The 14,185-nt window shown below is 37.3% G+C and overlaps 1 protein-coding gene across 3 annotated transcripts in view; it reads right to left on the bottom strand.

The window, feature by feature from the left end:
* Positions 1-1,601: 1,601 nt before the first annotated feature.
* Positions 1,602-14,185, bottom strand: part of LOC149072912 (dachshund homolog 1-like) — a 178,102-nt gene continuing 165,518 nt past the window's right edge. Inside the window, exons 9-10 of one of the 3 annotated variants that reach the window (XM_089246397.1) lie at positions 10,818-10,883; positions 1,602-2,369 (exon numbers count right to left, since the gene is read on the bottom strand). In XM_089246397.1, the coding sequence (XP_089102523.1) occupies positions 2,350-2,369; positions 10,818-10,883 (86 nt within the window). In that variant the 3' untranslated portion in view covers positions 1,602-2,349. The remainder of the gene's footprint in view (positions 2,370-10,817; positions 10,884-14,185) is intronic. The other 2 variants (XM_089246395.1, XM_089246396.1) reach the window with 2 other exon arrangements.

The following is a 14,185-nucleotide window of genomic DNA, read 5'->3' as shown; positions in this document are numbered from 1 at the left end:
ATATGTATAAACACTCGTTGTACCGAAACATTAAACCACACAAAGGCATTCAATTGGCTGCAATCGATAACGGTATACAGCTAAGCTAATCAAGCCTTTTTATTTGTGATAGATAAGGTATATGTTTATGTTTCGGTGACTTTTAAGAGGGTTTTGTTTATGTATAAACACTTGTTGTACCGAAACATTAAACCACACAAAGGCATTCAGTTGGCTGCAATCGATAACGGTATACAGCTGAGCTAATCAAGCCTTTTTATTTGTGACAGATAAGGTATATGTTTATGTTTCGCGGACTTTTAAGACGGTTTTGTATATGTATACACGCCTAGGTGGTACCGAAACAGCAATAATAATCAAATCACGTATAAGTACGTGTTACTTTCTTTTTGTTTAATATTAATAATAATAATATTGATAATAATTATTTGTTTTCGAAATACGGCTAACAGGGAACAATGTCAGTTCGGATCAAATAGTGCTAGTGGAACTTGGTGTGCACAAGAGTCTGCGTCGAAAACAAAAAGAAAAAAAAAAAAAGAATGAAAAAAAGAATATTCACTTTGATATATGCTGCTGAAGGAATTAACTTTCAATAGCTCGTCGTTAAGTAGTTGATATGTTACACAATGAAATTCTACAATTTTTTTCCTTTTTTTTTTTGCAATACATTGTAGTGGTTTTTTTTTGATGTACACCATGTGAAAGTCTAAAAAATATATATACGTATATTACAAAATAAATTAAATAAATCATAGATCCATAAACGAATCAAATTATGCTCCTTTTTATTCATCATTAATAATATTTTTTTAAAAATTCTATTGTCATCGATGGTAAATAATGCACAATGCAACAAAAAAAAATGCTTTGATTGATAATCTTTGACGCTCACTGGCCGAGGTAACACTTATTTGGCACAGAGTGCACGAAACAAAGCAATTTATTCTGTCATTTAAAACTGTGTAAAATACAATGGAGGGGGGTGGCATCTTATTTCACTCAAAGCATTAATCGAATTACTTCGTATATATATATTACTGCTAGTTTAATTAATATCGCAGAAAAAGCAATAAATGGGGCACGTTACCGGTGGCATTCATAACAGGTCTGTGTGGAGGGCGGGGATTCAATATAAATTAGCGATATATATATATTATATTATATTATAACAACTGCACGTAAAAAAAAAAATTATCATTTTCACATCAGTTATGAAAAGTGAAATAAAATCGAGGAAATAAAAGAGTCCATTAGATTAATAACGACAAACTTCCACTACAATATGAGGTACCCTTATAAATACTGTTCTTAGATATGTGATGGAACACTTGAGCATAATCTACAGTGAAAAAAAAATAAAATAAAATAAACAAATAAACAATGAAAAAAAAAAAATCACACCTACGAAAAAAACACACACACTTACAAGTGCAATTCAGTTTGTTTTGCGCAGTTTCAAAAAATTACACTACCATTTTTCTTTTATTGTTTTCTTTTATAAGCACTACAGTTTTTTTTTTTAAATTTTAGCACTATGACGACAGAACGAAGAGCATATGCGAAAAAACGCCATAAAATTTTTTTTTTTGTTATCTTTTCTCTATTTACTCCTGAATATAATATCAGAGAGAATGTGAGAGAGAGAGAGTTCAGATTCATGTCTGACGACTTTACGCGTCAAACAATTTCAACAATTTTTTTTTTTTCTTTCTTATAACTATATCAGGAGGGCCAAAAAAAAAAGTTGAAAAAAAAGTTTGTGTGATTATGAGTCACACACATGATAAATCATCAGTAAAACGTTCACCAGTATCATCATCACCGTTTCAATCATAATAACAATTATTATTATTATTGAAAAATTATTTTGCTCCAGAGCAATCAAAGTCAGTCAATCACCCGTCATTACGGCACAGTCCATATAATTATTATAAGATACCCAACATAATACACATTGCGATATGTTCATTGACGAGTAATGAGAGTAATCACACACACACAACACTGGTTAACATTAATGTTGTTGTTTTTTTTTTTTCTAATTTTTTTTTTCCTCCTGTAAATTGAACATGTGTATTTTTTTTTTCTCAATATTGTAAATTCAGTGCAATATTTTTGTTACTTTTTGATTAGAACGTAATAATTTTTCTTTTGTCTTCATGTAATATACTTCTTTCAAGCCGAAAAAAAATGTTTTTACATTTTTTTTTTTTCATGTGCTGAGCCGCTACGCAATAGTCCTCTAAATGGCACTGGTGACTGTTTGTGGGTGAAATTGTACAAAACTTAGACGACGTGTTTATCATTATTTATCATCATCATTATTATTTTGTTTTTTACACAGCTTTACACAGACATGGGGCAATCTGAAAAAAGAGAAAAAAATCAATATGAGATGACATATAGAACATGCTTTACATTTCATGTAAGTTTTAATAAAATGTAACGAGAATTCAGGACTTCCCAGAAAGAGAATTATTAGACTAAAATGAATTAGTAATAGGTTTTACCATGGAAGTGAAAATTTTCTTTGGAGTTTGCGTTTAATATTAATGATCACGATCATAAGCTGTTTCCTATCGGCATCAACTACGTTTTACGCATTTGAAAAATCTTAGCATAATATTTCATAGGTCCGGTCCACAGCCTGTAAACCAGGGGGTCTCAACCTTTTGTGTTCTACGAACCCTTTGCACCAGTAAGATTAAGTCCACGTACTCCTTGTACTAGTACATTCGCCACGGACAACTTTACAAAATAATATTCAGTATATAGGAATGTATAAACGATAGTTGTTTCCCCATCTAAGACCCTGAAAATCTCTAAGGACCCCCGGTTAAGAACTTCTGCTGTAGATGGTCAGAACAGTGCTGTATATTCAGAACAACAGCATGAATACAAGGATGCTTATATCCGGGAATTTAACAACTCAGATCATCATGAGTGCATACGCTTACTGATTTCTGTCCTTTTATGCAAATAAAGACAAAGTAGACATGGACTGACACTTCAAAGTGAAATCTGAATTTCTTTTAGAAGGCTTTTTCGTGTTAGAAGAAGATAGCTGCGATCCAGGGGATGTACTACCATCTCTTCATCCTTTGAGAATGATCGTCCGAAGATCTCTTCAGTTCGTAAAGCAAGTAAAATTCCTTTTCGTCTTTAGGTAAGGACTATAAAAGAACTTAAGGATTGGAAATCCAATCGAATCAATGCTCTAACACATTGTTGGACCATAAGTTGATTGTTATTTAAACCCATTATTAAGATGATTCCGTGTCATGATCATTTTATAATTACCTTCCGAGAGGTCCTAAATAAGTCACGCTTGATTATAAACGCTCTAAGAATTATAGTTATATTTAAAAAAATATTTAAAAATATCAATACATCAATAAGTACATGCAATATAAGTTATCCTATTTTCTCTATTACAACCACGGGAAAGAAAACGCTCATGTTATACAGGCATTGACTCCAGCGGAAACATTTATCCTTATGTAAAAGATGCTCACGGTTGTCCAATCTATGAACTTCCCGGCGTTCGTGTTTAACAATAAAAACCCCCGGGAATAAAAACGGGAAAAAAAAATTTCAAACTCTATATATATATATTATAGGGACACCACACGAATTGATACAGCCATTTCAGAGACGACCTTTGTTAAAAAAAAAAGTACATACACACACACACACAAAATGGGGATACAAGGATAAAAAAAATTGATATTTGGTGTCGAAGTCCGTTTTACGCCAGGCAGCTCCTACCGCCGATTAGGCGTGGCGTCGTCCTGGACCACGATAAGCCGAAAGAATAATGGTTTCCCTACAATATACAGAATAAGAAGAAGAGCGAGAGAGTCGTGTGAGGAAGGTATAAAAATGATGGGAAGAAGCAAGGGGGTATATATGTACAGTAAAAAAAAAAAAGAGGAAGAGAGGTACAATGTTAAAGGAAAAATGGTTCCATACCTATGGTTGAGGTGACTAGAAATAAAAATTTACCCTTGGGTATTCTGGATTCGGGGTGGGGCCCTGGTATTATATGCGGGCCGGAAGTGCCGAAAGAGTTGGCGGGAAGTGGGACGCCCGGGCAATCATGGAGGCGACGCCAAAAAATTTGAATACGTTATTTTACTGCTGTCACACAGTGGAAAAGAAAAAAAGCAGTGTGGAAAAATAAAAGTTATCGCCACGGCTCCCGTGTTTTGATATATCATAGCTGCAGGGACCTGCTGGCTTGTTGACAGCATGAATATAACCGTAGCACACTGACAGTATTTTACGATGTATTCTTATGCTTCTATCATTATTATGGAGAGCACCCTTTAAAAGCATGCGAAACTTTATCACTGCCTATATTCATGCTAAAAAAAAAGCATTTTTATATTCCAGTAGGTTGTAGTGTCACATTTTGTGTTGTTAGGTATGGTGATGATGGTAATACTGATCTTATTTTTCCCCCCTAAAAAAAACTGAGCCCTAAAATCTTTTGACTGCGTATGTTAGATAAGCGTGTGACGCGTGAATTTGAAATTAACCCCTGTTTTACAAGTTCATTCAAGGCCGTGATGGGGATCCGGAGGGGCCTCCTTTCCCGAAATATGAGAAAATGAGACATATATGGAGTTACTTAATTGAGTTTATTGCACTATCAGCTTGGTCTTTCCCCAGAATGAAGTTTCTGACTACAGTCCTGAATTGATCTACACTGTGATTCCATAATTCCCCTTGCAGCATTTTACTGGCGAACCGTCGATCCTAGAGGCATATTTCGAGTGAGAAAAGTAGCACCCAATTAGCGTGGTGGTAAGATGCGCGTCAGGTCCCATATTCGAACCGGTGGAAACTACAGATAACAAGATATTTTCCTAACGAGCTTGAGGTGACCACTGGTAGATGGAGCCTTCATTTCTAACTCAACTCGTTAATGGCAGTAAATTGCGTATAGTGATATGGCCGGAGTTAGTGTGTGTTTGTGGCGAAGTTGTTAGAGAAAAAATATCCAAATGGCGTGTAGAACTCAGATACGCCATTCATGTTGCGAAGGGTTGCATAGTTAAAAAATCAACTTTTTATATGGACACCCTGTCCTCAAACGCCCAATTAGAAAGTTGTAGCCCTGTCCCTTCTAAGGTCAACGAAAAACATTCCACGTTTTTAAGTGCAATATTCGCTGAGATATTTGAATTCAAAAATTGAGGAAAAGTTTGGCAGCATAAAAAAACTAGGGAAAGAAGCGTTGTCCATAATGCTGTTCTTTCACAACTGTTCTTTGATTTTTCGAATTCAAATATCTCAGCGAATATTGCTCTTGGAAACGTAGAATTTTTTTGGTTGTTGGCCCCAGAAGAGACAGGGCAACAACCTTCTAATTGGGTTTTTGAAGACATGGTGTCCGTATAAAAAGTTGATTTATTAACTATACAACCCTTTACACCATGAATGGCGTATCTGAGTTCTACACGTCATTTGGATATACTTTCTATTCGGAAGAATACCTCTAGGATCAATGTTTCGTGATTAAAATGCGGCAAAGGGATTTATGGAATCACCCTGTATAATAAGTTGTCATTTTTTCAATATGTTTATAGGTGCAAAAAGCATGAACCAATTCAAGTCATTTTTGACTAATCTATAGCGATCCAGTATGGCATTCCATAGGTTGAAGTTTCGTTTCTTTTGCTTTTCATTTGCCGGACGTTACTTGTGAAGCCTTAAACTAATCGGTCCTCCGCGAAGTTGGAATTTTGTTCAACTCAAATATACATTTTTTATCTGCAGAAGCGTGAATTCCTCCTTCTCTTCTCTCTCTCTCTCGTTACTTATTTCTGTTTCTATAAATTCCGCTCTTTTTGATTGTATGTTCTAGATTAACGTGCCACGTGAGTTCAAAATTAGCATTCGTTCTGCATACAGATGCATATATATTTTCGCTTACCGATATTTTCAACACCTTAAGAAATACAAAAATTTCAATCGATTCAAGTCGTATTATTTAACCAAGCCATGACAATCCTGCAAGAAGTTTTAAATCGTGTTTTAAAGTTTTAAATCCTCTCTATCTGCTGAAGCACTGGAAAATGGTTGTGAAGTCGTAACGTAATCGGGCCTCCTACTTAGTTTGAAAGTTTATTTATTTGCCTCGGATATTCCTTATTATCGGCAGAAGCATCAAACTCATCAAGTAAATCCAACAACCAATCTGTCTCCTACAGAGTTCTAAAGCTTGTAGTGTATGCGTTTAGTTTAATCTATGAAAAGCTTCCTCAAACAATCAACCACACATTAGACGAAAATCGTCCCTCCTTGACATCTATTATTAACCTTGGGAAGAGATATGCCTACCAGAAGTTTCTAAAAAAAGTTTCGGTATAGTGTAGCCACAATCTTATCACAAGCTTCACCCAACCTATGGGCTGAGGTACACAAACGAAACTATCAAACCAATTGTAGAAAAAAACTTCAAACAAGCTTATGAAGCTTTACGGCTTCCGAATATTCTCGAAGCACGAACTGCATAGTCCACGCCCCCGTCTTTTTTTCAAGAAAGGACTGCATTTTTCATGTTTCTTTTTGTATCATATACCGATTTATAATATAAGTCATCTAAAAAAACCAACAAAAAAAAGTATAATTGGACCATTTCGAGTGTTCTGAGGCCATAGCCCACTCCAACGACTAACCTGTCAGCATCTCACGCAAGTGTATGGAATATCTATCGATATAAAGTCATTGTTTCTTTTTTTGTTCGAGTGAAGGAAAGAAAAAAATGGTCCTCAAATGAGAAGGTAATAAAAAATGAGCACCAGATAAAAAAAAATTATATATAAAATAGAGGGAAATAATGTCGAGGAAAAAGCAAGAGTACCCATAAGAGGAAGGGCACACCCAAAAAAGAAAAAGACCACTTCAATGGACAGGAAAAAGTAATCTAGTTGCGGAGTCCAACCTTTTCTCTTTTGCCCCTTTTTTTTTGGTTCTTCCTTTGTCTTCAGGAAACAGCCTCAAAATTACCAATTATTTTGGTCCTCAACTTCGAACGTAGAACCAATCTGTCATTTCATCCTCTTTTTTTTTTCATTGCTCCTCTTTTCACGCTTTGAATATTCAGTCGAATTCGTACTTTTTTCCAGAAAAAAAAAAAACCCCTTCCGTAGAATATACGTATCCTTTAAATAGGAACCAACTGGATACGAACGAACGTTTCCAAACAGGATTTCTTCAGAAAAGACTTCTTCAACATTTTTTTTCGAAGCTGTTACAGATAGCTTTACCTAATGGCTTAATTGTTATAGAAAACTGAAATTGGTAATTAATCAATACTGAAAATATTATAATAAATTATACGGTTTCATTTATATCCAATGGAAATTTAATTAAAAAAATTATTCAAATTTTGAGATGTTTTAAAATAAAAAGTTCATTTAGAAATATTTACATATCAGTTGATTCTTTTTTGGAGGAAAATTTCGACAGCAGTTAGATTAATATTAAAGAGGAATATCAGTTGTGTTTTCCGCAATCAATCGCGCATTAATCAAGTTAAAATCACCAAAAATAATTAGGAGTTTGTATGAAATTAGCATAATATCGAGCACACGGTCTAAAAGCTCTAATTTTGCGATGAGTTTTCTCGGACGTTCTTTTTTCTTGGTTGTGTGTGTTGTTGGATGCTGCGCATCCCTCTCACCCCATTGGGTTGAACGGCGGCATTGGTCTTTGTTGGATAAGCCATATGCCGTAAAGGCTGACTATATAGGCACTGTACTAAGGATAGCCTTCTTCCTTTCCTTCCAAGCCACTTCTCACCACACACACTCACACCTCTGAAACACAGCATTTCTCGCACCTCACAACCCTCCGATCTCTCCAACCTAGTCATTTCTGTCTATTCCTTTGTTTGGTTGTGTGCAAAAGGAGAAGGCGACATAGGAAGTTGTGTTGGGAAGGAAGGTACAGAAAGCTTTGGAAGATGATTAATGATCAGATTAAATGAGAAGGTTGTTGGTGGATTGGTGAAGAAAGGCAGGAGAGGAGTAAGGAGCAGGGAAGGATGAGGGAAGAATCTGAAATGGCTCATGAAAATTTTCAGTTACCAAAATCCAAAGATGTAAAACATATGCATATATATATACACACGTGCGAGAGTCTGGACAAATTTTACTTTGAGCGGTCCAATCAGAGACAACCGATCGCTTACCATTGATGCTTTTCTTGAATATTTGTCATTGAAACTTTTTTTATCTAGTCACTCTTTATAAGAATCTGTCAAAAACGGTTGATGTTTAATCGGTTTTAAGTAAAATAATCTATTGGCGTGTACCACCATTCCATGTTTTACTGAGAATCTTTAGCAATCTTATTGGAAGATATCTATAATTAGACCGATTATCGGTAAAATCAATGTGTAGTTAACAAAGATCTTCTGGTGAATTCAAAATGTTTAGCTTGCTGAACTGAATATCTCTAGTTTCTAAACACGAGATACGAATTGCAATTTTTCGTTATTCTTTGTCGAACAGATGTTTTTTTATCACGCCAGGAAATAACATTGCAAATGTTACAAAAACTTATAATAAGAATTTTCTAAATGATTTGGTTTCTCGAGGAAACAAACGGTGACAAGTAATCATATCTTTAGAGTAAGACATTCAAAATCTTTAAGAAAAAACAAGAACGGGGAAAAAAGCGTCGATTCGTCAAGCAGTTCAAAAACATAGATAAAGATGGAAATCAAGGGGACATCTTGAGAAAAGAATCGTTACGAGACAGCTTGGGAATAGGCAATTTCTGTCGATGATTGCGGACCTTATTGGCGTTTCACTTGCTTGCCACCTGGCGCAAAACAGATTCCGCGAAGAACGAAGATTCGTTGCGAACAAATTATCTCAATTTTCTGAAATCGTTCTTTGCAGTTCAAAATTGTATTTTGCAAAGTAGAAACTGCTGTCATCGTGGTGGTTGTTGGGAAAACAGCGAGTCGTTTCATCTATACCTTATTGCCTGAGCCATTATGTCTTAAATGATGCAATTGGTGGATGCATTCTGACTTGAATTTATTATTATTTTTCTAGCCGATTGTGTGTGTCACACAGCTTCGAGACACAATACATACAAATCGACCGCCATTTCCCCATGCTACACGTAGCTTATTGCTGTTCTTCGGATATGACGAGCTGAGTGGCTGCTGTTGCTGCTGATGATGGTGATGTAAACGATGGGCAGAAAACATATAACTGCGACAATTCAGAATGAATATAAAATCCTCGCCATTTCTTCAAAAATCAGTATAAAACTCTTGCAAGGCACTCTGGCTTCTTGCTCGAATTTTTCGCCGAAAAAATAGCGTAAATAACTGATATCTTAGAACGTCTAAAAGTTGCCAGATTTAATCATTGATTTCACGTTCGCAAAATCGCAAGTATCGCTGACATAACTTTAAGAACCCGTTTTCAATTAATATCAGATGGCAAAGATTTCTCCTTACACAGCGATTTCTCGAAATCTACGCTTCTGGTTTCCCCTTCCAAAGTAATTAATACGGCTAAGATAGAGAATGGTCCACCTTTCGGTAATTTCCTCCGGGTAGGCATAAAGGGAAGATGATAAATTCCAAGAGTGACAAACTCCTCACTTTTGACCGGGCTACCCGGGGTTTTAAGCACCCGTTTGTTAAATTAACATTTGTTCAAATCGGAACCAATTTCTACTCGGCTTTAATTCATTTGTTTTCCATGAGCTTTACGGGGGAGGAGAGGGGGGAAGGTTTGCTCGAAAATAAGGAGAACCAAACACCCTCACACCAACTCACCAACATCAAAACCTTGCAAAGTTCTCTCCCGGCAAAGCAACAGAGTGGTGACGGTGGCAGCAACGATGGGTAGCACCCCCCGTTCTCTTCATGGTCTCCCTCTCTCTCCTCGTATTTTCCTCCGTGTCCCTCTAATATTACTGAAGGAAGTGGAGATTAAAGGGTGGAATTCCAGTTGAATAATGGCTTCCCTTAGCGTGCACCACTCATCTTAAGGGGTGAAGAGAGAGGAGCGAGAAGCAAGGAATGAATATGAGGAGGACCAAAGAGTTAGAGAGAGGTAGCAAAAGGCGAGAGAGAAGGTTTCTCAGAAATTTGTTGAGTCTCAAACGAAATGTAAACCTGTCGAACTTCCGCCTGTTTTAATCGTTCAGTGTTACATATTCGTTTCCTTCAGTCTTCTCTATGCTCCCCCGTCCCCGCATTAAGCGATTAAGAATACTCGAGAAATTTGCTCGGCCGGAAGTGAGCTATGAGCTAATTGTCGAGGCTACGCGGCCTGCCTCATTTGTAACCCCTAGGAAATTCTTTATTAATAATGCTCCCCACGCACCGCATCATGCCTTTCCTCTTTTCCCGACCTTAACTGCTGCTGCTGCTGGAGGTACATCAGTTTTGCAAAAGGATGGGAAGAGAAGGTTGTGCAGCAAAAGGCGAGTGGCTCTTCGTATTGGACGAGAAATTTCTCGAAACCTGTTAAATCAACTGTTACTAATCACACGGAAAAGCCTTCTTATCGAGTTTTCGCGAAGACGTGTCGCCGGTGAATGGGAATAAGAGAGAGAATCGCGGAAAGTTTGGTGCAAGTTTATAGTACGGCGAAGAGCTTTTACTACCGCACCTGCATCGAGCAACCAAGTTTGTGAGCAAACATTCGCTTTGTTTAACTTTGCTATTATTATCAGATAATTCACACGCCATTATGCATTTGTGTTTTTTTCTTTTGCTTTTTTAGCTTCTTTCCCAAGCATAACGAATTTATAGGAAAGAGTTATCTCACCTTGCATCTTATGCTCAGCCTCAGCTCTGGCGTTGCGCTCTCTTTCAAGTTCTTGCGCCAAGGACTCTGCAAGGATGAAATTCAACTTGAAATCATTGAAAGACATATCTTCATTTTTAAAATACTTCAGTTTCATCTCAAAAATGGTTATAGGTGGAAATATATCTCAAGGATGTACTCACGGAGACTAAACACATGAACCATCTTAATGGCTTTGAGCTTTTCGAATTGAATTCTTAATATTACTCGTATCTTCTCTAAGAGCGTATTTCCGCTCGTATAAATAAGAAGTAATATTAAACAAATCTGATAATCTGCCATGCTAACTCGCAATAATAAAAAGAAAAGCAGAAAGAGGAGAATATTTCCAACAAATCTCATTTATCTAGTTCTTCCCGATGTGAGAACATTAGACTGAATAACGGATGGTCGTAGGGAGAGATTGGGAAGCGAGAGTCCCATCTTTTTCTTTTTTTTTTTTTGCTTTTCAATTTTTCACTTACGAATATACATCGGAATAAAGAAAGAAACCACTGGAATTCCCCTACAAATGATATTAAACCATTCTGGAAAGCGAATCATATAAGGAAACGGCTGTGAAATACAGTAAATGCAGCCGGGCCATTTCTCTGAGATCTCATTATGCTCAAGTCTTCAGCAATCATATTTCCCGTTTCGACTATATCCCCCTCGTTTCTTTCTTTCTTTCTTTCGTTTTTTGCCTCAATCTTTCCCTGAAAGTTGAAAGTAGAGATCGTGTTCATCATTAACTTTTCTTATTCTGTTCCACGTACAGGGACAGTCCACATACTGCACTTTATTTTTTCATGGGATTCCAAGAGAGATTTAATACAATTTTCTCGAAAGTCAGTCGAAGAATGAATCCACCAAAGGGCACCAGAGGACATTTACTACTCGGTATAGACAAAATTTTCATGGAAAGTTGTCAACCTCCCATCCCATTTACGGAGACGTCATGTGCTCTCTCTCTTCTCCAAAGTAAGAGTTGCATTTTAAAAACCTGTTGTGTGCGTTGTTCGAGAATGGCAGCAGTGAGAGTCTATTTTGGAAGAAACGTAAAAAGAGGAAGGGCATCAAACTTATTCAAGAGTAGCATCAAGCCGATGGTGAGTGGGGTTGGTAGGATAAAAGTGAGGGTTGTGGGGTTGGCGGCGGAAGGGTCAAAACAATGAACGGAAACGAACCGAGCATCAGCAAAAATCGCGAAACACACTTAAACTCTCATAAAAATTTCAAAACCAGCTTTCGAATAAAGAGAAAGAGAGAGAGAGAGAGAAGTGCAGCAATAATAAAAGTGGTGGATTTTGCATAAGCTTCGCGCCGCGTCCCGACAGCACCCATGCACGCCGCTTCGCCATTCAAAACTATTTCTTGAAGTTCAACGTTGTTGTTGTTGGGTAAAGGAGAAGAACGTAGAAGAGACGAGGGAACAAATATCTGTATAAGAGAGAGAATATGCAATAGATAGACATACACACACAGTGAAGAGCGAAGCTTAAGTAAGGGGGGGGCAGCAGAGGCAAGCAGACTAGGAGTTTTTAGAGTTGGCACTTTTTGCTCCAAAACTCCATTAAAGAGTTACCCAGCGGGAAAAACACACCATAAAAAAGATGTAAAAACTCTTTTGGCGAGGTCTGAATTGTTAATGCCCCTACCGTGCAGAGAAATTGAAGAGGTAGGGGACTGATGTTAGGCACCTGAAGGCGGACGGATAAGATGAAGAGGACAACGCGCTCGCGCGCGCGCGAGCAGGGCAATGCAATGCATGTATATGCAAGCATGCTCACTGGCTGGCTCCTTCCTTCGTGGTTCTTCAACTTTTCTTTTCTTATTCCTATGCAAGAAGTAAAAAATAAATAAACTGCGGTTCTCTTAGTCTAGGGAGGAGCTTTTAGGGAATCGCAAGGGAAAGTGAAGTGAGAGAGAGAGAGAGGTAATGATGGAACAGTTATTGTTCTTCGAAAAAACAAGCGTGAAAAATGCAAAAAAGCAACCGCCTGTTTCAAGCCAGATACGATAGCAAAGAAAGAGAAGATGAGAAAAAAAATGCAGATCGCTTGACTTCTCTGGTCAGCAGGGTTACAACATTTCTTAGAACGCTCGCCAATACGAATCGCCAAACTGTTTTTATGGCTGAAATTAGCAGGATTAGTTTTATTGTGAAGCAAAGTGATCCTCTATCAACCCGATTTCGAGATCCAATGGACTTATATGCACTCATAGAAATGCTAATGACACACATATATTTATCTCGAAGACGGGATGCAAACTTCACCAACATGGACTAAGAGAGAAAGATTCTCAGAAGACGAAGTGTAGCTTATTTAATCGTTTTGATAGCATCCCTGTGCAATTTAACGCTATCTTTGGCTGACACTAATTTATAAGACTGTCGATATAAGTGCAGTTTTAATTTTCACTCTTGGAATTAACATCTTGAAAAAGGTAGGAAAGATAGAAGAACTATGAGAGAGAGAGAGAGAGAGGGACAGAGATCAAGTTGAGCGAAAAGATACCTATCGGATACGTTATAAGATAAATCGCCAAATCTTGTACTTCAGCTAAAGAAATGGTTTTTCAAGTTCACCAAAAAAGCGAGGAGCATTGGCGTGGCTCTTCCTTTTCTTTTCTATTTTTTATACTTATATCGTTCAATTTTTTTTTTTCCTTTTATTATTTTTATACTCTCCTCTTTATAGGGTAAAAGTGCTTGTTTGTACCGGTAGGGAAAGCCCAAGGGAGCTGGAACCATCATCTGAGGAACGTTTCACAAATGCATGAATTTAGGCTGGCTGCATTTCCATAATGTTTGGTTCTCGGTATCTGCCTATTACAAAACCCGCCGCTTACCACTCCCTACGTGTTCTTCTTCTTACCTTGGCTCACTTGATAGATGGAGGAGCGAAAGAGCTGCAGCAAGCAAGACACAGAAAGAAAAGTGCAAGCTAGAACGTCACCAATGTACCAACGCCACCGCCACTGCCGCTTCCAACCAATCTCCTGCCTCTCTTTTTGTGAACTTTTTTATATACTTTTCGGACGGGCCTAAAACTAGCGCGTTTGAATTCGGCTGCTGTACAAGTGTAATATGAAGGAGAGGATTGAATATTCCATGAGAACGCATTTTTTGAATGCCCATTTTCAGCTGCTCTTGCTTTTATTGACGGAGCCATGCTATAACTGCCAAGGGCGAGCGAAAGAAGTAGACAGACATGTTTAAGTGCAATTTTACATAGAAAGCCTTTACTTCGAGCATAATATATACGGAATAGAGAGAAATGGGGCTTCTCTAATACTACTCTTTGATATTCTCCTCTGGAAAATTTAAGGAAACGTAACTTTAAATG

The sequence above is a fragment of the Pholcus phalangioides genome, unplaced genomic scaffold, assembly GCF_987345545.1.
Source record: "Pholcus phalangioides strain wild (caught in Gottingen) unplaced genomic scaffold, Ppha-v1.0 ptg000017l_1, whole genome shotgun sequence".
In the NCBI taxonomy this organism is placed as follows: Eukaryota; Metazoa; Arthropoda; class Arachnida; order Araneae; family Pholcidae; genus Pholcus; species Pholcus phalangioides.
The sequence above is the reverse complement of the archived record's forward strand: the minus strand, read 5'-3'. Positions and strand labels throughout refer to the sequence as shown.